Source organism: Balaenoptera musculus, chromosome 13, assembly GCF_009873245.2.
Source record: "Balaenoptera musculus isolate JJ_BM4_2016_0621 chromosome 13, mBalMus1.pri.v3, whole genome shotgun sequence".
In the NCBI taxonomy this organism is placed as follows: Eukaryota; Metazoa; Chordata; class Mammalia; order Artiodactyla; family Balaenopteridae; genus Balaenoptera; species Balaenoptera musculus.
In genome coordinates, this window is record NC_045797.1 from 81,349,334 (window position 1) to 81,376,022 (window position 26,689).

General features: G+C 49.8%; 1 protein-coding gene across 1 annotated transcript; it reads right to left on the reverse strand.

Moving 5' to 3' along the window:
• TRIB2 (tribbles pseudokinase 2) lies at positions 1-26,035 on the reverse strand. The gene is made up of 3 exons (XM_036873531.1): positions 24,394-26,035; positions 19,246-19,538; positions 1-2,420 (listed from the first exon to the last, which is right to left on the reverse strand). Exons 1-3 carry the CDS (start codon positions 24,661-24,663, stop codon positions 1,952-1,954), a joined length of 1,032 nt encoding a protein of 343 aa, XP_036729426.1. The 5' UTR covers positions 24,664-26,035; the 3' UTR covers positions 1-1,951.
• Positions 26,036-26,689: the final 654 nt, after the last annotated feature.

Below are 26,689 nucleotides of genomic sequence, written 5' to 3' on the forward strand. Positions count from 1 at the left end.
TTTAGTTAAATACGCACAATTTTATTGATTGAAGAGATTAGGACAAAAACATGAAACCAAATACAGGACAAAGCACCAGAGGCCATAGATTCCCACCATGCATGTCACCAATCTTTCCTCCCACAGGGGACTTAAAAAATAAGGGAGAGGGAAGAAAAATAGGTCCTTCTTGACTCAGCCCCATCTTCAGAATGTAAAAAACCCTCTCTCCTTTTTATCTTCCATTACCAAAATAGAATCAAGAGCAAATCCATGGCCTCCTTGTCTCCCAACAATGAACGGATAAGCCGCCCTCCTGGGAACGTGAGGCTGGGATCCTGCTAAGTAGGAATAAAGCATCCAAGGTCTGAACATACATGCCACATACTATAATGAAGCACAGATTCAAGTAACATTTACATACTAGAGTCCACGTGTCACCTACCCAAAAACATGACCATTTCACAAAACGTATACAGGCAGTAAAATCCAAACAACTGAGGTACTGGAAACACAAATATTGATGCCAAAAGAGTTCTGTATCATACAGCAATAGAAAAGCCATAAAAAAAAATTTTTTTGCCACTCGAAATCAATAAAGCTATCTAGAAAAGCCAAATAAAAGGTTATTTCAGGGACAGAAATACTCAGAGAAAAAAATATATATAATGTTAACTACAGCATGTAACATGTTACCCAGTTAACCCGTAATTGAAGTACTGGCTTAATACATCACAATGTGACATTTTCCTTAATAAATAGAAGAGTTCTTGAAAATACAAAGGTGCGTATGGGGATAGAGAGCTTGTTTTATTTATATCATCCTAGCTTTCAGCTTATTTTCCTTCCCGCTTGTCTCGACTGAGGTTTTTTGTCCTAACCAGAGGGCCTTCCAAGCCAAAAAAGATCATACTCCGTAAAGAAAACTCAATAGCTGCCCTGTATTTTATACGTGTGGGACAACCTGCTTCGTTTCACTAGTTGCCGATAAAACAAAGACAAAATGTTGAGTTGAGATCAGAGTGTTACAAAAGCTTCAGACTCCGAGAGCATCCAGGATGTCACACTAACACTATCAATCATCTCAGCAAAGAGGCATGCCTGTAAAGCAGCCCTCGTCATTCACCGAAGAAAAAAAAAAAAGGAGTTGAATTTCTCTTTTCCTTTCGTCTTCCTTTCTTTTAAACTATGATAGCCGTAAGGCATCTGGAAGTTTGACTTCTAATAGCTTCCTGCCATAAACCAATTGACACAAAACAGAATAGTGGGTTAAAGGAGAGATTTTTTTTTTTCCCCCTTCAGGGAGCAAAGTATTAACATGTCATTTCCTGATCAGGATGTTCAATAGTTTATTTAGAAGAAATGAGTTGAAGAACGCAATTAAGAGACACAAAATGGATTTTTATTTTCTTTTAGTTTTAGCACCCAGGTTTCATGTCAGTCTGTGTGCACCGAATTTTTTTTAAATGAACCCCGTGAATTATCAGATAGGTGGTTGGCTTGTTTTAAAAAGGAAAAGAAAAAACAAAAAACAACCCTTGGCCAATGGTACCTTCCCTGAATCATGACAAGAAGTTAAATGCTAACAGTGCGATGCCAAGATGTATGTTTGAGGCAGAGAGTTTTGATTCTATCAGGATCTGCAACTATTTTGGAACAAATGGAAAGTGGGGTAGGCGGAAGCAGCCTAACTGACAGGGGTAGTCTCCGGGGGCTCCGTTAGGCAAGAGAAGCTCCAGGGGCTCCCGCCCATCCGACAGGGCCCCAGAGCCTGCCCCCATCCCGCATCTCTGGTCCCCATGCTACATGTTCAGTCAGCTCCTTGACGGTTTTCCTTCTTTGAACCAAGAAGCCTGTGAGTGTCAGTGTCTTTCTTGCTACCAAACCAGGCGATACGTGTTCCCTGGAAGAAGTCCTCTCCACTGCCCTCTCTTGCTCCTGGTACCTGCTAAGTCCACTGTGGGGCGTGAGCTCAGTTAAAGAAAGGGTCCAAGTTCTCTTCCATGTTGACATCCGGCACCAGCTGATCAGACACTTCCTTAGCACCATATCCTGAATTCGAGACGCTAAAATCTGTAGAAAACCAAGGATGGTCCAGAATTTCCTGCGAGGTCAGCCGCTCTGAGGGCTCCCGCCGCAGGATGCTTCGGATGAGGCACTTGGCCTTGGGCGACAGAGTCTCTGGAATGTTGAACTGGCCACGCCGGATCTTGCTGAAGAGGGAACTGGGCTCAATGTCATGGAAAGGGTACCGCCCGACCAACATGGTGTACAGCATCACTCCCAGGCTCCACACATCAGCTGCTTTGCCCGAGTAGCTGCCACTGGTGTTCAAGATCTCTGGGCTGACGTACGCCGGGCAGCCGTGCTTGTCGGAGACGGAGTCATCATCTCCCCGCAGAACGTAGGCATCTTCCAGGCTTTCCAGCTTGACCCGAGTCCTGCAAGAAAGGAAGGAAAACATGAGCTCATAAGGGTGCTCTGAGACCCACGGATCCCATCATTACACCTAATGTTTCCCATGACTCTTCATTCATTCATTGGCCCGGCCAAACATTACCTACTGAGCACCTTCTAGGTGCCAGACCCTATTCCGGGGCTGGGGACCCAGGAGGCAAAGACTTTGCATGAAACTTATGATCTACTGGGGGAGTGTAACCTTCAGCAAGTAAGCAAAGCACAAACAGCACTATTATCGCCCCATCTCAGTGACGAGGAAGCAAAAGATTAAGTCATCCTCTCAAAGTCACACCTGGGTCCTGATGGGGAGACACCACATTTGAACTCAGATCCAGCCAGCTGGGAAGCTCACAGAAGCTCTGTCCACAACTTCTGGCAAACTTGTGGCGAACACGATACAACACAGGAGCAGGACTTTTCACTCAACAGCATTTTGGCTTCGCAACAGCCCTTTACTTAGACGTAAAGGATTTTATTACCCCATTTTACAGAAAAGAACATGGAAGCTCAGAGAGTGTGAGTAACTTGCCCAGAGCCTTCTAGTTGGGAAATAGAGAAAACTTGACCTCACATATTCCTAAGTCAACCTTGATGCTCCTTGCACTATACCAAGCTGCCTCTCTTAGGACACAGGCAGAGCCAGGGAACATTCAATCACGAGTGCATCCCATTACCTAGTCCTTCCAAAGCCAACATCCTCATCTTCTTTCCAAGATTTCCTGCTGAAGTTACCTCCTGTCCTGCCCATCACACTCCTAGGGTCTGGTCCTTGACCTGGTACATATGTGACTCAGGTTACCTAGATAGTCCACTTGCGCCAGCACATATGTGATTCTGTCTCTCATGGGTACATGGGTGTGTGTGTGAATCTTTCCCCCACCAGTTAAGGACCACTGAGCTCGCTGATGGATGCAGGACTCTCCTGGGTACGATGGGGAAGAACAGAGGTGGAGAAATCCTGCATTAAACTCTGAGTCCCTGGAACCTACCACTCACCTTTATGCAGAAGGGCTTGATATCATCACCAAGTACAAAATAAGTATGTGTTTAGTGCCCCCAAGCACCTAGCCTCGCATCCCTTCCTTAGCCCAGGGGCCTCCCAAGAATCCCTGTGTCCCTGCCCTGCTGTTCTCTGAGTGGAAAGTTAGGCATTATTAACTTTTCAGGGCTTAAAACTGACACCCTCCTCTCACTCTCCTGGCCAGAACACCTCCACTGCCAAGTCCCCATAGTTCTCAGGCCCTGTAAACTCAGTTAATCCCATTCCATCACACTGATGATGGCCTGCCACGAAGGGGACATGGGATGGGGAAGAGGGGCTAGAGTTAGGGGTTGGGACCACATGGATAGTGCCAACGAGGTCCTACAAGGTCAGTATCATTCCTATCAGTTGGTTCCTTCATCTCAAAAGGGCCCATCAAAGCATCTACCCTGCTGCCCTGAGGAGTCAGGAGGCTCAAATGAGCAGAGAATAGGAAACTGCTTGGAGAAACCACAATAAGGCTTTATTCCTAAATCAGAGCCCGAGACTCAGGTCCATCCACTGCTACTTCTCTTTCTTTCTCCAACTGCAGGTCTTAGCCTTTCCAGGCAGTCACCACAGCTCCCCTAAGAGCCACTGAAGGGAGGTGAGGCTCAAGTTATTCCAAGGAGAACTGCTGGGCGCTCTCTAGAGCAAAAGGTCTGATGAAACCCTGGGCTGATTCTAAGATCCTATATTTGGATTACAAGAGTTTCCAAGACCAAAGGGTGACTAATTCCTCGTCCTAATTTCCATCAATGAGCAAGAAATAGTTGTGGTCACTGGAAAAGGTGCTGGGCTAGGAGGTAGGAGAGCAGATTCCAGGCCAGACCACATCTCTTATCTGCTATGTGGCTGTGGGTGAGTCACTAAACCTCTCTGTTCTCAGCCTTAAAGCAGAGTACTGAACAAGGCAGTTTTATTTTTTTAATTTTTTTTATTGTGGTACAATATACATAAGATACAATTTACCATTTTAACCATTTTTTAAGTGTACAGTTCAGTAGCATTAAGTACATGCACACAGTTGTGCATCCATCTGACAAGACAGTCTTAAAGTCTCTGCCAGTTTTAACATTCTGGCTTCTGTCATATATAGCAACACATCTTCTTTATATGCTCACCCATATTCTATTATAATCTGTAGTGCACATGCTCTTCTCCTCCCCCTTTAGTAATGATCTGTAAAAATAGGAAGGGCCTAGATGTGCTAATCTGGAATTGAGCGGATTAAAAACAAATCTCTTCTTCCTTTTCCTTTTTCTAATCTAAGGTGGCAGGTGGGGCTGACTCACACCAGCCTCACCAGATGTTCAGAAATTGGAGGTGAGTCGGTGAAACCCACGGGGCAGAGGGGAAGGGCCGCAAACCACAGGCCCCAGTGGGTTCTCTCTACAGCTTCCCCCGCCCCCCCTCACCAGCAGCAGCTCCTGCCCAGCTTCGGGACCGGCCAGGCTCCTCACCTCCAGGTTCACCGTGTTGGCAGCAGAGCAGCTATGGGAAGAATTACTGCAGTGCAAATAACAATAATAAGCCCTCTCATCTGTGTGACGAGGGGCTATCGCCCGGTGGATGAGACTTGGAACCAGGGGATTCGGTTTGGAGCCGGGTGTCTCTGCCGAAACCCTCCGCCGCTGTCTCAGCTCGTCCAAGCGGGGGCGACCATCTTCACCCACACGGCCCCCTCCCTTGCAGACCCTACAGCGTTCCTCACATACGCCGACCAAGCCCAGTCCTTCCTGGGGCCTCTGCACACGATGCTCCCCTCCCCACCCCACCCAGGCCCCTGCCCGGAATGTTCTTCCAGATACATGCACCGCTCAGCGTTTTCAGGTCTCTGGTCAAATAAATGCACTTGATTAAAGAGACCCTGACCCTTCTGCCTGACCCTTCTATACAAAGTAGCGCCCCATCCCACAATCCCGCATCCTCCTCATCACCACCGGGAATACTACGCATTTACACGTCCACGGTTCTGCACTGATACTCTGTATTACGACGCCAGTGGTCGCTTCAGGGTCATCACCTCATTCCCCACCTCCAGGGGCTCCTGGGCAGGTGGCTAAGGTCACCTTGAACGTGGAGAAAACCACCTGTGTTCCCTGCGGTATCTCCAGCCCCTAGACTAGTAGCCGGCACACAGTAGACACTCAATCCCTCGATCCAAGAGTAAAAGGGACAGTCACGCTGCTGACCCCCAGGAGCGTCCGGGAGCCCACCTTGAAAGGGACAACGGCCCCTGCTCTGAGTAAAGGAATTACACCTTCCCAGGACTAAGCGGAGGCCAGGTAAAGGCTCTAGGGGGGCGGGCTTTGTAAATTACAGCGCCTCAGGTGCGTGTCAGGGTGAGGGCAGGAGGGAGGTGTGGCGTCCAGGACCTTTCGGGGGACGGGCTTCCCCACCTCAAGCTCTTCGTGCTAAGCCGATTCCGAAGCCCTTTTTTCATTCTTATCTCCTTCTGGGTCACACCCCTAGATTCCGACTTTCTCCTGCACCCCGTTAACCCCGCCCCCTCCCTCCCGTGGGCAGCAGGGACCCCACTTTCATCCTCACCGCTCTTCCGGAACCCTCCTCCAGATCATGGACAAGGGCCTTCGAAAGCGGTTAAGGTCTCCCTCTTGTCAATTAACCCCCTCCCCGAGTTCACCTCTCTCCTCCCCCGACTCAACACGAGGACTCAGGAGCTATGCAAATACCTAAGGAATCTGAGGGCGGTAAAAAAATAAATTAATCAAAAAGCACTCCATGCGCCGCTGACTTCCGCTGCCCCTAAGCTGATCCGGCCGCCGCTGCCTCCTCCTCCCTCCAGAGGCCGAGCCTCCGGCGGGAGCATCCGGATCTGTGGTCACACGGCGTTCGGTGCGGCCGGTAGCGACACCGCCACACAGAAGCCGGGCCAGTTCCGAGTCTTGAGGTCAGAGGCCCGGGTTCAAATTCTGCCTCTGACAATTAGTAAGTGCCAAATATCAAACACCGTCTCTGCATTTAAGCATGAGTGGGTATCTACATATATTTTAGGATGTATACAATCAGCTTCCAAGGCAAGAATTATTATCCCTTTACGGGGACACCGAGTCTAATACTCAGAGAGGATAGGTCAGCCCATTTGTGGGGAAGACTAGTTAGCGGCTGAGCGCTCGCCTTTCTCCGGGGGCGGGAGCGGAGGCCAGACCCGCGCCACCGCAGCTCCGGGCGGAGGAACGCAACCCGGGCTGGCCGGGCTGCGAAGCCGCCCCATCACGAAGCGCAGCACGCATGCGCCCCAGGGTCGGGGAGCCCGCTTCTTCTGCGCAGGCGTGCAGGCATCCCCCGGGGGTGGGCTGAGAGAAGCCTAGAAGAGGACGGGGAGGAAATGCGGCACTCCAGGCATTCTTCTGACCTTGCCTCTCTGGGAACATCCTGAACTTGTTTACATCACTCCCAGGCAAGGGTCGAGGCAAGGAGTCTGGATTGCGTCTTTAAACAAGGACCTTCCGGGGTGCCCATAGGTCGCGGGCCCGAGCCGGGCTGGAGTTCCAGCTCCGGTCCCCACGGACGTGCCACACAACTGCAGGGCCCTTCAGAAGGTCTCTGGGGCTCAGCTTACCCCCGGGGATGGGGGGGCATCGTCCTCTCCTCTCAGGAGTGTTGCAGGGAGTGCCCGGCGGAGCGCCTGCACCCGCCAGAGTGGGAGGAAATGAATGCAGTCTTCCAGCTTCTGAGGGCTCCTGATGAGTCTGGGGATTAGGAATTTCCAGGCAGAGAAACCGATTTTCATAAAAATCAACGGGAGCATCGGATGGCCCTAGTCATTCAAATAAACTACTCACGGGAGACACAGACAGGACAAGTCACACCCATCGCCTCGGTTTTCGTGAAGATTAAATGAAACAATGCAAGTACAGCATCTATCAAGGAGCGTAGCATAGTAAATCGGCAAAAAGTGGTGGAAACTCTTAACTAACCTTCTTATTACGATAAGGAACCCACCTTCAGCCCCAAAGCCTAGAGGGGAAGACAGATGAACAAGCCTCAGGCAGATTGAAATGGACGTGAATTCTGTGCCCCGGTACCTTCCTGGGCCCTTTGCACTCATTTTTTTTTTTCTTCCCCTTGCCTAGAATGTTCTTCCCCCAAATATGTGCCCAGCTCACTCCTGCTCACATTATTCAGTACTAAGGTAATCAGGATGGGCTTCATGGAGGTGGTGAGACCAGAGACAGTACATGAAGAATAGAGACTCCTGAAAGTGACAAGGGAGGATGGTGGAGATTTGTGTGGCCAAAGAGCTGTAAATGACAGTGGTTATCTCCTGCCGCTTCTTGGAGGAGAGAGCCCTGAGCCCTGAGCCCCAGGCAGGGCTGATTTGGCCTGCAAGCTGCATCCCTGTGTGCGTTCCGCAACCTGTCCCTGGCACAGGCGGGGAACAGCCTGCTTTGCTTTCAACCTCTGAATGAACAAGGCTTACACGGGGGCAGCCTGTGTCCCAGGTGCAGGCCCAGCCCGGTGCCAGGCCTCCTGTCCTCGGATCCTGAGCCAGCTGAGGAAGCCAGAACCAGCAGGATACAGGTCCACTCCCCACCCGCACAGAGCATCCGCACCCGCCTTGAAAGCCCCGACCTGACGTCCTACCCACTCTCAGCAGAGGCTTGAGTGGCTCCCTGTGGGTCACGAAATCGACCTCAGCCTCAGTTTCCCTTCTGTAAAATGAGAACCAATGGTACATGGCCTGAAAAGAGCTCTTCTAGCTTCAGATTTCCCGATTTTAGCTTTCCTTTAACTCTTAAGCTATAGGAACTGCAACCCTTCCTATATAACATCCTGATGTTGATATAATAATTGTAGTAACAACAACAGGAAACCACGAATTAAACATCTATAAAATGCTGGGATTTTTTTTCAGTCTACATATCTTATTTCTCATAACAAAACTGAAAGGCAAATATTATATGTGCCACTTCCTAAAAAATAAGGAAACTGAGGCACAGAGAATGAAATGTTTTAGGTCATACATAGAGTAACTGAAAAAACTGAGCTCTAATCCACGTCAGGAGGATTCTAATGCCAGTGTCCTCTCCAAAAGACATGCTGGCACCAACATCACAGATTTACTTGGTGTCCAAGGCAGAGAAACTTCTCAAGGGAGACCCTGGGTTTATGGAGACAAATATGGCCCCGGGTTTATTCAGCACCAGAGCACCTACAAAACCATCACATACATGATCTAAGTGCTATAGTTTATGAGGTGGATGGTGGTAGCTGGACCTGCCCGTTTACTAGATGAAGAAACTGAGGTACAGAAAGCAGATGTGACTTGTCCAAGGCCACCTGGAAAGTGAGTGACAGAGCCTGGATTTCCATGTTCAATGCTCCATCCAAAATAGAAAAAAGGTATACACAAGCAAATCATCTTTTGCTTTTAAACCTCAAACCCCACCCAGGGCTCTCAGCAGGAAGAGATCAGGACGGGGTGGGCCAGGGCGGGGCCAGGCTGGGAGTTCAGCCAGACCAAGTGGGCTTGGCCTGGGCAGGAAGTCCGGAAGTCACTGAAGGCCGTTGCGTGGGGTGGGTCCAAGCAGGCAAAGGGTCGAGGGAGAAAGGTCAGCCGCAGTCAGCCACAGCCGCGACTGCAAAGCCACCCTTGGCTGCCGGTCCAGTTGTCAAGCAAGGGTCCCAGCTGGGGCTACTGCTGGGGGGCTCAAGGAAGGCCTCTGAGCACCATGGGCTGCATTATGCTAGCCTGGCAGCCACCAGTGGGACTCCCCAGGTCGCTAGACTGCCCAATAAATCATTACTCCTTTGAGCCTCTGTGTCTTGTGTGTATAGATTCTTCCAGCAGTCACCTCTGAGAGCCACCGATGCGCCAGCTCCCGTAGATTCAGTGAACAGACCTAGCACTTAGATCAAGCTGCTCACAAATTAGCAGGAGAGCAGCAGGTAAGCCAGTAAGGGAAGCACTCGGGGGCGGGGGGGGGGGGAGAAGTCTAAGGGGAGGGGGACCTAGGGAGGGCTGGTAAGTTCTAGAAGGCAGTATATCCTCTGACTGCCCTACAACACCACCCCACAATCTGGGACGTGGTGGTTCCTGCACCGCTTTGATTCAGAGAAATCTGCAGCTTGGAAAGATGAAGTCAGTTGCTGGGAAACAGCACAGTTGGGAGGAGAAACCCAAGCGGACTCAAGCACCCAGGTGTTTCCACGGCACCGGCCGCCCAGCCAGGATGTAAAAGCCTGTGTAGCTGGCGTGCAGACGCACGTTCGTGTCTAACTCGTGAGGGCCGTGGTGGGATTGGGGAAGCCATACCCCCCCCCCTCCCCATGCAGCCTGCCTGCCGTCGTCATAGGAACAGACAGGAAATCCAAGGGAGGCGACGGCAGCTCGGACTCCTCATCGATACTCCATCCACCTCTCGCTCCCCTGCATTGAGACCTGGGTCCCCGAGGGTCCCCCGACCCCAGATCAGTCGATTCAGCCTCTCAGGAAAGCTTCCCAGGCAATCATCCCTGCTCCATGCTGGACAGCGCGGCCCCAAGGGGCCACCAGCCCAGATTCTTCCAGGAAGAGGCAGGCACATCCTGAGGTGCTGTTTCGCTTGATGTGGGACCCAGAACATTCCTATCCATGCCCCACTGGTGGGGTGAGGGCAGGGCTCAGGCCAGTCCCTCCAAGTCCGCCACCCCCAGCGGCGCTGTGAGCAGCTGGTCCACACACTGGGCCGGACGGGGACGCTTCCCTTGGCAGCGTCCTAAACTGGGGCTTCCCCAGGTGGCCTGAGCAGAGACGGAACAAGTTCAGGGAGTCAGAAAACCGGGTTCTGCTCTTGGTCGTGTCACTAACGCGTTATAGGACTTTGGGGAAGGACCTTCCCTTCCTGATTTCTTTATCTGCAAAGATAAAAGGGTTGGATTTAAATCCCCCTCCCCCCCCATCCCACTGCCTGAGTCCTGGTTCAGCCTCAGCATCCTGAAGTGGATGTCCATCCACAGCCCATCCTTCACACACACTTCTGGAATCACAACGTGACCCCGTCCCAGCCCTGTCTAGAAAACAACTTCAATGGCTCCTCCTGAATTTCAGATCAAGTTCAAGGTCCCAGGCATGAAGCCAAGGCCCTAGACCTCTTCAGCCTCATCTCTACCCCCACCCCGCCCCAGAGTACCCTTCCCCAGTAGTCCCTCCCCACCTACTGCTGGCACTTTGGGGACCCCTCTCCTTCCCTCCTACATCACTCCGAACAACCCTGTGAAGGAGCCCATCTCCTCCCTGACGTAATCCTTCTCTACACCCCACTCCATTGTTGGAATATCCTCTTCCTGCTCCCAGATAGCTCTCTAAAGCACACCCTTCCTCTCTAACATGGTGTTAAAAATAACCATTGCACTGTGTCTTCCATTAGGTGAGGATTCTGGTATTGAGTCTTGTATCCCCAATACCTAGCACGGCAAGTAGTGCATAACAGGTGCTTAATAAACGTTTGCAAGATAGTGTGATTCTCGCGTCTGTGAGATGTCCCCAGCTCTAACCTGCTGTCTAGAGCTCAAGGCATCTTGGCGTGACTGCTTAAGAACTGCAATGTCTAGAATCCAAAGAAATTTCAAATAGACTGGATTCTGTCCATGGTTTAGAGAAATTCCCAAGAGGGCTGGATAAAGGACGTTTAAATTTTGTTTCCATCCACTGTCTTCTTCCATCAGTATATTTAGGGGATTTTTCTTATAATATTTATGCGTCCAGGGTATATGGGGCTATTCATACCCCCATTGAGTCAAATGTCATACATTCACTCAGCACTTGTAATGCTAAGTCCTGTGCTAGGCATGAGGATCCAAATGATAAATGGATCCCAGCTTACAGTTCTGCAGAGGAAACCAAACCCACTCCGTAAAGTGGAACAACAGGACATATTAGGACTGCCCGTGGGGTTAGTTAACTGGTGGCCGAGTCTATGTCTGCCAGGACTGCTCAGAGAAAACCGAGTCCTGAGCTTCACTTAGACACCCGCCGGCCAGGTCCTCGTGGTGTTCACTTGTTGCCTAATTGCATACGAAAATTCCTTGTACGAGTTGAACACAAGGGTAGTATTTTACGTGGCATCTATTTCTGCAGCTAACGTGGCATTTGAGGACGTAACCTTGGGAGCCAGGTCTCCTGGGTACAACCCCCAGGTCTGTGCTGACTGGCTGTACGACCCTGAGCCTCAATTTCCTCATCTGTAAAATGGTGATAACCATAGCAGGAACTCACTTATTGGGTTTAAATGGCTTGACTTAAATATAGTAATTAATTCAGATGAAATTCATTTAAGTGTTGTAGTTAGAACAGGGCCTGGTACATGGTGGACCCTAGATATTATTTCACTAAAATGTAAGTCCTGTGAGAGCGGGGCTTCTGTCTCATTCGGCATTGCAGTATCTCCAGCACCTAGAATAGTGCCAGGCACATACCACGTGCTCCATAAATATCTGTTGAACAGATAAATGAATCTCTAGGTTGCTGGGGTATGAGGGTCACAGCCATAGAGGATGACGGACAGCAGTCACGACAGGTATCTTTTTAAGTCCCTGCAGTGTACCAGGCTCTGTGCTGGATACTCTAAATTTATTATCTCCAACCCATGTCAGAGAAGGCAGGCCAAGGTCAAACGGTCAAGTGGAGGAATCAAAAATCTCACCGCTGTGCCCTCTGCTGCATTTGCCTGAGGGGTCCCAGTCAAGCCCATGAGCTAATTTATTAAGCCCCAGTAGTAAAGAGCCCAGCCAGAAATCCTGCTGGGATTTCCTACTATTTAGTCTATTTCTAAGCACAGAATCTTGAGGAAGCCCTCCCCTCTAATTGTGACCTGAAGCCCTTCATAAATAAAATGACACCCACCACAGACATGGATAATGGTATCTTAGATAAATGTCACTTTTGCATAAATCATTAAATCAAAATGGGAATGATTTGTTACTTGATGTGGAACTCTGTAAATAGTTTTCTTGAAAAAAGGTGTCTACGTGGGAGATTCCTAAGTTTTAGTCATTCTGGGCTCCCAATGACCGACATGACCATTAGATCAATACATTCCCTGCCCCTCTCACTCTGTCATTAGAATCCCATCTGAGCGGCTCCTACTCAGTAAAAGGCATTTTCATTCATTCAGTGCCCACCATGTTCCGGAACAGTGCGCACGAGACAGCCTCTGACCCCAAGGAGCTCCCAGGCCAGCAGGAGATGAGGACAGTCTGGAGATGCACACAGACAATAACAACAGAGCGGGAGACACGCTATGACAGAGGTAAGTGTGGGCGCTACCGGAGGGTGTCACTGACACATCCTGAGAAAAAGGATCTGGGGAGAGGAGCTTTCCCTAAGGATGGGCCTGATGCACATCAAAGTGGTCAACATGAAGAAGAGAATTCCAGGAGCTCTGTCTCCTTCAAAGCAAAAAGGCAAGGTGTTTCCCTAAAATCCAGTGAGCCTACAACTTAACATAAATCACTATTAATGAAAGAAAGCAGAGTCTGGTCTCCAGGGCTGCAATGCCTGCCCTCTGTACTTTGTTAGATACTGAGCCCCAAGAGAGGCGAGAAAAACCTGAAAGATCTAAAGGGAGGACTAATATAGATACTAACACCTGGGAAAGAGAGCACTGACCTCGGTTGGTGTGGGAGGGAAGAGGCCTTCACCCCACAGGGAGGTGCAGGTCCTCTGGTGCCTGGGCAGAGAGGGCTTTTGTTCTACCGAAAACCCCAGGCTGCTGGGTTCCCACAAAGAGTCCCCTCTGGCAGAAGCAGGCACTGATCGGCTTCCACAAAGCAGAGGAAATGAGACCCATGACGTCAAGAGATAACGATCTTCAAACCAAAGAAGAAACATGTACAGAAGCCGTCTTCTCCTTCACATGGGGTATTTCTGGGCAAAGAAACGGCAACACTGAACTGTGGCTGGGGGCAGGGAGCTGGGGTGAGGGGTGGCAAGGGGGAGGAGAAATCCAGCTGGCAAACGGGGATTGCTGTAGGCACAATCCCTGCCCCTGCCACTTTCTTCAGGTGGCCCCGCTGCAGCCCCAGGAGGCACCAGCTTAAAGGGCTCTTTACGTCTTGAGTCAGCAGACTGGCCCCGTGTCACCCAGAGGGCCAGACACCAAGTGCAGAAGAGGCTAAGGACCGCAGCGGGATCTCGTGCTTATGGCCAAGAATGAGGTTCGCTGCCGTTAATTCACGTAATTTCAGGAGCAAAGTCCTCTCGTTATGATGAGGCAACGGGGCAGAAGAGGTTAAGTAACTTGTCAAAGTTAAGGTTATGAATAAGTGCAAGAGGAGAGATTGGAATCCAGACAGCAACTTACTTTGCACGGGCATAACTGGCCTTGTCCCTTAGAGGCTGGGATTGAACCATGGGGCCTCAAGGAGCAGGCTGACCGAGCGGACCCCATCTAATCCCGGAGCAGGGCGAGAGGGGCTGGAGGACCCAGGCACACCCTCTGGGAATCTGAGCACAGCTCTTTCTCAGATTCAGGGCCCCAACCAACAGGGGGCCCCTCCTACTCACACAGACCATCTCGGATTTTACGACAGGAACTGGGGATGCAAAGGGTGTGTCCAGGGCGAGTTCATCAGGATAGGGGTTTAACTTCCTCCAAACACAAACAAAATGACTGAGGCTCTGCCCTGCAGAAACATCTCGGCGTGGAGGAGAGGCAGCAGCGCAGGGGCAGAAGCACAGTGGCCGGTCCAGGCCTGTTGGGGCAGGATCCCTCCTTCCCTGCCTGTGCTTCTGTCCGCCTTGCCTTCGGTACGTCTCGTCAACCTTCTAGCCCTTCTGAGCATCCGGTTCCACACCACCTGTACCTGACCTGTCAGGCGCCCTCATAATACGGATCCAGTGATTATAATTAAACAAAAGAAACAGGAGGATGTGGCTTCAGTCTGAACCCTTCCATCACAAGGGCTCCACCTTCACGGAAATGGTTACTGCGTGCTCCTTTCTCTGGGAACTGCTCCCCCATAACGGTACCATTTTATCAATGACTCTAGGAGCAGCTGTTGATTAGTAAGTGCCTGCCCTGCCCTGTGAGTCACAGAATCATCTCATTGAACTCTCACAACCACCCTACAGAGATGCAATTATTATTTCTGCTTTGAGGAAAGAAAGTGCAGCTCAGAAGCATGAAATGACTTAATCAGGTAGCTAATAAGTGGTAGAGCCAGAATTTGAATCTAGCTCAAATAAAACAGAATAAAAATAAAAATAAACAAATAAAACAGGAGCAGAAGAATCTGAGGTGCTGCTGATTCAACACAGAGGCAGAAGGCACCCTAGCATCAGGGTTAATAGAACATTGGGTGTCATTTGTATGATGATGTCTGCAAAGCCACTTGTGGGAAACTGGACTTGCGGTGATGACAGTGCCATTAAGAATGTTCCCATGGATGGCCATGGACTCAAGAGTTATAGATGGTCCAGAATGGCAAATCTGTGCATAAGAAGTCAGCCCAGAGGCAGGTCTCTTTCTGAACCACGTGGGGCAGAGCCAGTTTCACTAGGTAATTCTTTCATCTTCTATCACTTTCAAGATCATAAAGGAACAAGAAGCACATCCTTGAGAGAGAGAAGACTGATGCAAAAGAGTGCAAAAATCGGCTTCCCTGGTGGCGCAGTGGTTAAGAATCCGCCTGCCAATGCAGGGGACATGGGTTCGAGCCCTGGTCCAGGAAGATCCCACATGCCGCGGAGCAACTAAGCCTGTGCACCACAACTACTGAGCCTGAGCTCTAGAGCCCACGAGCTACAACTACTGAGCCCTTGAGCCACAACTACTGAGCCCTCAAACCACACTACTGAGCCCGCGTGCCACACTACTGAAGCCTGTGCGCCTAGAGCCTGTGCTCTGCAACAAGAGAAGCCACCGCAATGAGAAGCCCGTGCACCGCAACGAAGAGTAGCCCCCGCTCGCCGCAACTAGAGAAAGCCCACACGCAGCAACGAAGACCCAACGTGGCCAAAAATAAATAAATAAATTAATTAATTAATTAAAAAAAAAAGAGAGAGTGCAAAAGAGGTGTCTGGTGATTTGAAGCTTAATAAAGCAGTGCTTCCTAAGGTCTCTTCTATGCCCCGCTCCCCCCATCATAGGACCAATGCATTAAGGATCAGAAAACAGACACAGACGCCGTCATCTAACTTTTCAAAAGTCTTTCAAATTCAACCCATTGTTTCTAACTCTTCGATGCTGTCAAGAGAGGAAGAAGCTTGAGTCCTATTGAAATACCTATGGATTAGGTCCTATTGATTAGGACCAAAAGCGAAGGCTGCCAGCAGCATGGCCCCAAAGAGATCCCAGGGCCCCTGACTCCTGTTCTTCTCAGGAAATACAGGCGAGGTTGCCACACAGCCACCGTGCAGACCAACAAAGAGACTCTACCGTGAAACTCGGTGGCCCCTGGGAACTAGAATATGCTGAGTGACAAGACCCATCTCACAGTCCCAAGTCGAGAGGTTAAAAACCAAACAAGATGAATGAAGGCCACTAAGCATTATTCATCTTTTACAAAAAGTTGATGGTTGGGGGAAAATTAAAAAGGTCCTATCAGCTACTGATGAAAACGTTTAGAATGTCCTCGAAAAGGAAAGCAGCAACCTTCTCAGAGCTGCCCAGACAGAGATACATGTCGTGTTCGGCACAGCAAGTTCACTGGGACCTCAGCATGGTTCGGGGCAGAAAAAGAGCTCTGGAAGGAAATGATAGGATTTCTAGGCTAGCTCCATCATCGGACTGGTTGTGAGACCTTGAGCAAGGTCAGCTAGCTCCTGTGCGGCCCAGTTGCCTCGCCTGTGGCGTGGGGAGCTCTCCTTCCCCCCGATGGTCCTTCGGGAGGCTGGGCGTGGGGAGCTCTCCTTCCCCCCGATGGTCCTTCGGGAGGCTGGGCTGCTCGGGCTCAGGTGCTCAGACATGCTGGAAACAGATGAAGACCAGCTTCCTGCCTGTCCCTTAGGTTGTCTTTTTCAGAAGGAAAATGCTCTTTGGAGTTAAAAAGGATTGAGTTTTGACACGCCTGCTCCAGTGGTGTCCTGGTTTCACATTCACATGAGATGCCTCTTTCTAGTTCTTTCGAGAAAGGGTCTGCTCTTCTGCATAAGTCAAACATAACTCCAGACCGAGCATCAGAGCCCCACAGTTCTCGTGTTGGAAGCGTCTTACGCGTGGGTATTTCTTCCCCAGCCCCTGAGACATCAAAGACTCTGGCTTTGCCACAGTGCACTGATCAGCAGTCTTACACATCTTCCCGCAAAGGACAAGCAGGCCTGGGGGAGAATCCCTGCACCAGCAAACGTGAGGTCGGACTCAGCCCTTATCTGCTTCCAGACAGCTGTGGGCTCTGGGGTGAGCGCCCTCACCTCTGGGGCTCTGCTTCCTGGTGGCAAAACAAAAGGGCTGAAGCGTGGAACCTCTAGCATCTCCTTTTGCTCCCATATCCTGTGACCTGGGAACAACCAGCCTACTCTGACTCACTTCACAAATCTGTGTCTACCACGGCTGTGCTAAGCCTGGACGGGCCACCCACCTCATGTCCTTGCTGATGCCTGAAATTCCTCTCTAAAGAGACAGAATCAAAGATGGATGTTTAAAAATGCAGATCCCCACGAGAGAGAGCATTGATTGTCCTGACTCCTGGTGGCGGCCAAATGAATTTCTTGAGAGCTGACTTAACAGAGATGATATGTCCTTATTTCTGCTCTTTCAGGTTCGTAACTTTGGGACTTCGCCATGCTACACTTCAGAGCCCTCATCTACCCAGTGGACATGCTAATACTCACCTCTCCAATTTGCAGAGAGAATTAAGTGTGTGAAATGATAACCTTATGGTAGGAGCTTATAGAGGTCACCAAATATTAACTCTTATTTTTGTAGTTAGAGTTATTAGATCTTCAAGGATGGTGGAACACTGAAGGGCCAAGAGGATACCTCTCTGTCAGTATTCTGGGTCAGATGTGTATTTATCTTTCCATATGAGAATATTCAAAGCAGCACATGCCTGAGTGTTGGAACTCGGGAAGACCTTAGAGCCAGTAGAACTGAGCCAGGACAATAAAAGGATGAGGAACTTGAGGCCAAGGGGAAGGGACCAATATAAGGTCACAGAGTGGAGTAAAGGCAAAAAAAGGATAAGAACCTGGGTCTCCAAGCCTCCAAGGGCAGACACACCTGAGCTGAAAGAAAAGTAACCATCACCCCACACTCTAGACCTTCCAGTAGCGCCCCCGGCCTTCTTTAGTTTGTTAATAAAGGTAAATGCCATCCACTGTCAGAGACCGGGATATTGGCCACCACGGATTCCTATGATACTCCTTTATGGGTAAAAATATGGAACAATAATCAGCTTCTGTGGGTCCAGGAAATCCAGGGGCCCTCTGCACTTTGTATACTCAGCTGGATTATAAAAGTTCATGAAATTATTCCATTTGGGTTAAGTAACCACAGGCCCTTTGACCTGTGCTAATCCCCAAATTCTTCCCAGACATTTACTGCCCGATTAGCTCAAACCATGAAGATGGAAAAACCAAAGCACACACCACGAGGTCTCTCTCATTTGGATGCCATGAGACTTCTATAAGCCATCGCCTAATAAACCACTGGCCACTGGGATCGATGGCCAACTAAATGGAAGATGGAAAGGTTTGATAGTAAATCTGTTCCAGACAGATAAAAAGGTAGCCCCGAAATGTTCGCTGAGTGAATGAATGAATGATGTGCACTAGCCTTGTATTCAGATGGTCCTTAATAGCTTTGTGACAATGGAACCTTCACTTCACTAAACACTTTGCTCACGGGAGCTGAGGATGCCCAAGGCAGTCACGAGAATTCCATGACATCATGTATGCAGAGCCCCTGGAACAATCCTTGGAATAGTCAGCAATGGGCATAAATCAGCTGCTTCCACTCCTCTAAAAAAGCACATTATTAAAAAGAAAAAAAAAGTAACTTGAAAGAGTTTTTACAATCAAAGTCAGCTGGAGGAGAAAGCAGGGCCCCAGTGGGATCTGCTAAACAGAATGTAATGAGTTAATGGAAGAACCATGAATGAAGCCCAGATGCCTAGCATCCCGTCCGGTCGTCTCCTAAAATAACCGAGACCTTCACATTGCCAGGCATGTGCACAGGCAGGTTCCTCACCTGGAACATTGGTCCTTCCCACATTGCCTACAACATATTCATCTTTCAAGTCTTGGCTCCAAAATCACCTCTCCTATGAAAACTTTCTTGACTCTCCAATTCCTAGTTAGAACTGACATCCCAGCCCCCAGTTCCCATCTGACCCAGTACATACGTGTATGTAGGGTCTGTAACATTTCCTTTATAGGTCACTGACTAGCTAATGCAACTTGATAGTCACGGTACTGAGACTTGTAATTCATACTGAGGAACAGACTTAGGAAATATCTATTGAACGAGTGATGCATGAATGACAAACAACTGATGCCAGGCATGGAGCTTTCCGAAGGCAAGCTTTTCAAAATCTTGCCTTATTCACACTGAAAATGCCACACGGGCTGGCAGCCACCTTCAGAGTTCGAGACACCAAGACAAAAATAACTACTGGGTCACAGAATAATCTGGCACTTGTGAGCATCTGATAACATCTCTTAGAGGAGCGGCAATTTGCTTTCCAAGGGCACTTCAAACACTGCGATATCCACCTCCCTTTGTCCTTCCACGCTCCCTCCTCCTCACCTGGACGGCAGGCAGCAAAAAACCATGTCCACTCCAACCTCTCTGAGCAGCCTGTTATAGTACACGGGCCTGGACAGGAACGAGACTCACCTTTCTTCGTCCTTAAAGATAAACTTCCGCAGCTTGAGGTCCCGCAGCACCAGCCCCCCGTCGTGGCAGTGGGCCACCGCTGAGGCGATCTGGTAGAAAAGCCTGGCCGCCTCCTCCTCCTTCAGCTTCTTGCAGGTGCGAACGAAGGAATGCATGTCCCCATAGCTGCGCTCAAAGAACACATAAGCTTTCGTCTCCCCCAGGATAATTTCGGTGATTTGGTTGATGTTGCTGTGGGCAGACAGGCAAAAGCAGGGGGCCAGGGACTCCTGGTAGCAGCTGATATCAAACACCTAGGGCAGGATGAACAACAAGACCAAGAGTCAGAGTACAACCAAATCCTGTACAACCGAGTCACAGAATGTGGCTGCCTCCCATAGACATGGGCCAAACTTGGACCCAGACCACACTGGCCTTGCCTCCTACCAGCTGTGTGGCATTGAATAACTCGCTTGACCTCTCTGAGCCTCCGAGTCCTCATGCGCAAAAGGGCAAGTGATTGACTCACCGTGTCCGGGAGGATTATATGAGAAAACGAAGGTCAGAATGCTTAGCAAGATGTAATACAACACACAAATTGTGTATCACAATTTGTGTATTGTATTACACAAATTGTATACACAATTACACAAAACAAATCACAAATAAGTTTTATGATTTTTTTCTCTCTGTCCTAATCCCCTCTGTTTATAGAAAGATTAAGGCAAAATTTGAAAGTGACCCATCCCAAGCTGCACAGATAACACCTTATTTACCTTCAAAAAAAAAGTACACCAACACTATACAGCTACAGCAACTGTATACAACATATTCTGTGCTGCATAATTGGGTTGTATAGCAGTATACAACATAATAGCAATTAATAGATTAAATGCGTAGACTGAAGGTTACCTAATTCAATACCTTCATTTCACAGATGTGGAAATTGAGGCTCAGATAACAAGTCAAATCAAGCCCCCAGTGGCAGAGCTAGGAAAGGACACAGTCCTTCTTATTAAGAAAGCAGACACGCTCCTTTCTCTCTTCCCTCCACAGATATCCAGCTCAATGAATCAGTTATGCAATAATTTTCTATGAATCAGAATGAGCCTGTGAAATGCCACCTCATTGTGGGGTTATTTAGAAAGAAAATCCATCCTCAGTACCTTTTGGAGACAGATCCAAGAGGAATTAACACTACAGAGATTTTTCTGAGGTTACAAGAAAACGCCTTCATTCATTTCAAGAGCTCCACTAAATCAGGGATACAAATCTCTGGGTTTGGAATGTGGCTTTCCTACCCGCCTGGGAATGTAAGTATGATGAGTCTATCTGGCGCGGCAGAAGTGAGGGGCAGGCTCGCGGGTTCCTTGCTGGGAAGCCTGGGAGGCCAGGATTGCTCTAACAATACACTGAACGTTATCGGTTCACCATCACTTAGCTTCTTAAATTTCTTTTCCATTAGTTACAACATACTCTCCTTGATCATCATTTTGCAGCGTGTGTGGGAAACGCTGGCCTAGAAATCATCAAATTTGAGACTCTAATCCTGGCTTGGCCACCAATAACCTGCACGAGGTGGATAATGCACTCAGAATCGCTGGGCCTCCCTCCTCTTCAGAAACCGAAGACATTGATTTAGAACATGGTTGACCTTTTTTGGGTCCAGATCCCACCTGAGAATCTGATAAAAGCTCTGTCCCCTCTTAGCTGACAATGACCACTCAAAAGCATGTACAATACTGGATTTGTCTTAAGGGGATTCACAGGCTTTCCAAAACCCAGCCAGGGACACAGGCTGCTACTTAAGAATCCATGAGTTAAGTCTCTCTTAGCTGCAAAAAACAAAACCCAAAAATCTGTGAGTCAAACCGGCCTCCTAAGAACCCCGGGAGGGCTGGTGCGAACCCCGGCGAGAAAGCAAAGTAACATTGTGAATGAACCATAATAAGGCATCTCAGGAAAGTGGCACAGCTGCTGCCACTATAACCTAGAATTTAAGAATGAATATTTCAGTGTCTCCAGAGACCACAAATCACACCCTGATACTGTCAAATGATGACCTGCGCGCGGTGACCTCAGAGGTCCGTTCAATTAGGAATCTGAAATGCTTAAGTCAACTTTAACACCAAGACTGCAGGCAGCAGAAACCCAGGAAAGCCTCAAAAATTTCCCAGAGTAATAAAGGTTTTGCAGTGGCTAATGTAAACACTGCGTTATATAAGGAGGATGCAGGGATCTGAAGCGCCAGGCTATGTCGCCAGTACTCATGGAGTTATGATTATTTATAACATACTTCCTGCTTCGAGCTGCATTTTTAAAAAATAAAAGGTGATTTTTTTTTTTTGCTCAGTACCTTTAGTCTATGATCCTGTCCTGCTGCTGAAAAACTGGATGGACATTAAAATTTAAAAAAAAAAAAAATCAAATTCATGGCAGCTTCAAAATGCAGCCATACCCTTTGTAGAACAGACTAAATTAAATTCCAAGATGGTGGACAGAGTATCAAAAATAAAGCAAGTACTTATGTTTTCCCAAATGGGTAGGAACCAAACTTTTATTAGTAGTTATAACAGGCATTTATGAGCTTGGATTGGTATTTAAACCATCACCTTCAAGTGCAAAATCAAACCATAAGCCTGGCTGCCAGCTTCTTTTAAATGTTTAATTTGTAGCCTTAGTTATATAATGTGACAGTTCAGATAAGGCAGAGATTAGGCCATCATTCATAGCCTTTGCAAAAAAAAAAAAAAAGTGCCCATTTTGTCAAGATAGTAATTATGTCAATCTGCACGGTAGCTACAAGCATTTCCATGAAAACAGTAAGCTAAGAACCCCCTGAAGTCCCCTTCCTTCGTCTGCCTAGCTTAAAGTAGGCACAGGGAGACAATAAACAGGCATGATTATTTTGGTTAAATGACCCTCCAGTCTCTCTCTCCCAAATTACGTCCTACAGAATCCTATAGAGTTCTCTGTAAGTGGCATTTTACATTGGATCTGTTTTTGCAAAGACTTTTTTCTTGGGTCAACACAGAGCTAGGAGACACGAACTCTATATTCTAAGATGTCAAAAGGAACTGGAATTCAGCGTGTAGATTTCACTGAGCCTTGCAGTAAGCCAAGAGTCCACAGCGCATACGTGAGGGTAGTTCATAGAAGCAGCCTTATAAAACCACTTGGAGCTTCCCAGGATATATACAACTATGCTTGCATAAGAAGTCACCCACATCACCTCTGGTAAAAAGGCAGGCAAACAGAAGCTGCTGTGTCTTAAAGGGATGACCTCTGTCAAGCAGAACAATGGTACTGCACTTAAATCCACTGGCAGCCGCACAGTAATTGGTGAGGGGCTGATTCAGTCTTTGCAAGAACTGAACCAGCCGATTAAGTACAGTTTCAGGCCAGAGAGCAAGTCTACGAATGACACTCTAAGGTCAGCCCAAAGTGAAATATGTCTTGAAAAATCTGAAGGGAGAAAGAAACAGCAGGGGCCAGAGTCACCTCTGCCTTTAAACAAAGAAATAGCGGGCAAGATGCTTCTGCAGAATTTGGCGGCAGAGTCCCTTGACTTAAACGCGTCTCCAGCCTTTGAAAAATATTAAAATGCTCTACCGAAGTTTAGCAAAAGGAGTGAAAACACTCGCTGCTGGGTGATTGTGCATATTTCATATGAGAGTGGCAGCTCTGTGGATTTCATTCATTTCAAAGGATGACTACCCCATTGTACAACGCTGTAGGTCTTCTGAGAATTCAGTCCAGCTCTGAATAGCCTACTGAATTTTGGTTAACTGGGAATAGCTGCTCTGAGTCTCAATAGCTTGGAGAAGGTGCAAAATACCAAATGCTCAGTACAAGCAGAGAGCAATGTTTAAAGAGTCTCTGATTTTCCCCTGAGGTCTGAACTGAACAATTGCAAAACAGACTGGAGACCCTTCACAAAACCCATGTTTCACAATGAAATACTCCAGTCCCCTATGAAAGAAAGCAAGTTCACAAAGCCTGTGGTTGATGGTAAAAGTGTGATGCATTATTTGTAGCACAGCTGTGCCGAGTGCCCATTTCAAAGACATCAGGGGTCCCCACTCCTTACCTCCCTCCCCCCAAAAAACAACAGTGAGCAAATCTAAAATTAAGCGACAGTGAATTCTTGATCTATGTCCAATTCCTGGGTAGCCTGCTCTACCATCTTCATTTTTTGTTTGTTTGTTTGTTTGCAACTAGTCTCCTGCTCGTCCCCTTGTCTGGAGCCCTGTGGGCGCACACAAAGACACACAGGCACACTCAACACAGACACCAACCAGTTCAGGGTCAAAGACGAAAAGGAAAGGAAAGTGCCCATCTCTGCATTAGCACTGTGAATCCCCGAGGCTCCAAATGCTGGCCTCTCAACCATATAGGCAACGGTGTGTGCTGGGGGGGTGGAGTAGCGGGGTCGAGGGGGGCTCCGGCTCGGAGAGCTGGAGACGAGAAGGAACGGAGACAAGAGGAAAAGACCCAAAGGATTCACAATTTCCTGCACCCAAGGGTGCGCTGGCGGCTTTGATTTCCACCCCCAGCCCTCCTTTCAAGGCTCCTGGCAGAAGCAAGCTCTTTGTGAACTCCTTCCCCGCGCTGGGCCCCTGGGCTCAGCCAGAGGGGACACCTTTGTGTGTCTCTTTGAAGGGGCACCTACGGAACAAAGGTTCAACACCTGCACGCTGCTGAGAACAATGGCTGCGAAAGGAACCAAGTCATCAGCGCCTTAAAATTAGCGGGGGATTCCCTCCTCGGTGTTGGAAGGGGAGGGGGCTGGACCCAGGGAGCAATCCCCGGGCAGCGGGACCCGGCGTCGCGCGGAGGAGCTCCACGAGCCTTTGGGAGCACGCGTGGCCGTGGCCCCCGCGCAGTCCCGCCGCCCTCCCCGCCGCGGGCTCTCCCCAAAACGCCCCCGCCGCAGCCCGCCGCATTGCCCGCAACGCTCTAAAAACTTCGCAACTAGTCGAACAGGAACAAATAAATACATAACCCCATTTAACGAGACCACGGATAATTATCCCGCGAATCTCCCTCCCCCCACCCCGGACTGCAGGGCTCGGCAACCTTTCGCGCCCCCCGGCCCCCTCCAAAAGGCCGGGGGGATCTTTTTAAAAGACAAAAAAAAAAAGCAAAAGCAAACCCCGGGCTCTTTACCTTGCACACCAGCTCCTCTCCACTGTGCAGATGCACGGCACGAAAAACGTGGTCTCCCTCCAGAGGTTCCAACAATAAGTATTTCCCGATGCAAGAAACGCAATGCGACAAGTTCGGAGTCTCAGGCGGGCTCGGGGAGCCGAGGTTCGGGCTGAAACTCTGGCTGGGTTCGGCGGACCTTATAGACGACAACTCTTCGAAATCCTGGGTTTTGTTCCGCGATCTCCCATATCTTGCTATTGTGATGGGGGTAGACCTGTGTATGTTCATGAGTGTGGGGATCGCACTCGACAAACAAAAAAACCCGCTGGAGAGACGAGTCGCTGGCGAGTGCGTCTGCAGGCGCCTCGGTGCCACGGATTTTAAAAGGGAACGAGAGGGGAGGGGACGGGAAGGGGGCTACGTGGAGAAAGAGTTAGAAGCCCCCAAATGGGCGCCGCCGGGCACCTTGTCTGCTCCGAGCCCGGCTCCCGGGGGTCCTCGGTCGGCAGCAACTCGGGTCCTTTTGTTACCCCAAAGCCGCCAGCGATTTGCAGAATCTTCGCACTTTTAGTTTCTCTCTCTCTTTCTCTTCTTCCAGCGTGGATCTAGACGAGTAACCAGATTGCTAAGGTGGGGAGCTGCAGCGCCGGGTCTCCCGAAGCGATCCCCACGCAGGCTTCCGAACCGCAGACGGGGCGGAGGAGCCCGGCTGTAGTTTGTGCAATCTTCGGGGAGCGCACGGCCGCTGCTTGGTCTCAGCGCGTTAGAAACCAAACAAAAAGAAAAAGGAAATAAGCACGGGTACCGGCTCGCGCCGCACCGCAGACAGAATCCGCGCTGCACCCCCTTTTTTGGTGGAAAGGGTGGGGGGCGTGGAAGGGGGGGGGTGCCGGAGAGGGTAGTTACCTACGTTTTAACTGTAGATGGCGTCTGAGGCTTTTCCAAGACCGCAAGAGCTCTCCAAAATTTAAACAAACAGACAAAAAAAATAGCAAGGGAGCATTTAACTTAGAGCGGTCAGCGCTGCCAACAAAAGATTGCAAAAGCTGGGCACAGAGTTGTGGTCCGGGCACAGGTACCGCGGCAAAGCCCAGGGCTTGGCCCGCCGGGCGGAGGTCAGCACCGGCTCATGCTGTCGCCGCTCCCTCGCGCTCCAGATCGTCCTCCGAATAAAGCGAGAAGTGCGGGCAGGGACAAGGGTAGATCAGTGGTCTCCGAGCACGAGCTTCCGGGGGTCCTCCTGGCCCTGGAAGGGGATGCACCCCCAGCCCAGTCAACCCGCGCTGTTCCTTTCTCGTTCGGTAACTGGATCTCGCCTTGGAATAATTTGCAACCACTCCGTCTCCCCCTACCCTCAACCCAAATTGCCTGGCGGGGTTTGTTTTGTAGAAAATTGACGGCTTTTCTTCTTCTTTTATTTGTTCTTCCCCCAACCGGAGGTAAGAGGAATGTGTACTTAAAATTGAAGGGGACGGCCGACGGTGCCCGAGGCCAATCCCCGAGCTCAGCACGCCCGCATCTCTCGGCGAGGCGGTATTAATAGTTACTTACGTGGCCGGGGATCTCGGAGCGAGCGGGGCTGTGTGTGCGCGTGTGTGCGCGCGCGCGCCTCGCTCGCGCTCAGTCTCCCCATTCAATGTCACCGACACATTTCTACGGCGCCTCCGCCCCCCCCCAGCGGCACCGGCGACTGGCTCAGCCCAGAGCGGGCCCCGCCCCGTCCCCGCCCGGGCCGCCCTCATTGAGCCGGGGGCCCATCAATCAGCCTCGCCGCTGCCAGTCCCCGGGCGGCTTCCCGCGCCCGCGGCCGGCTGCCACTGCCATTGCAGCTCCCGGCCCCGGGTGCGGGCGCTTGCCTCCCAGTTGGATGACTCGGCCCGGGCGAGATAAACGAAGTGCATTATCCAACTGCGGCCCGGGGCTGGGGAGGTAGAGCACCGGACCGGGGAGGGAGGGTCCCGGCGCCTCCACAGGCTGACTACGCGCGCGGCTGGGCAGGAGTCGCCCGGTCACAAGTACCCAAGCAGCTCCAGCAGTGGCTAGTGGACTTTCTAACCCGTTCATCTTCCTGGCGCTTCTCCCCAGAAAGCAGGGCATCCTCTGAGCATCCGGACACCGCTGCTCAGATGTAGCTTTTCTCCGTGGAGAATATGCTTGCATCAGTGGTGCCGCACGGAGTTTCAAAAATTAGTTTCGTTATCTTTTTCCAACACTCTTCTCCCCATTTAAAAAGAAATCGATTGCTTACTTTTCGTTGGTGTCACCCTCCAAACCCCGCCCACCCCCCCACCAAGGCTTTGAGTATTTTCTGCAG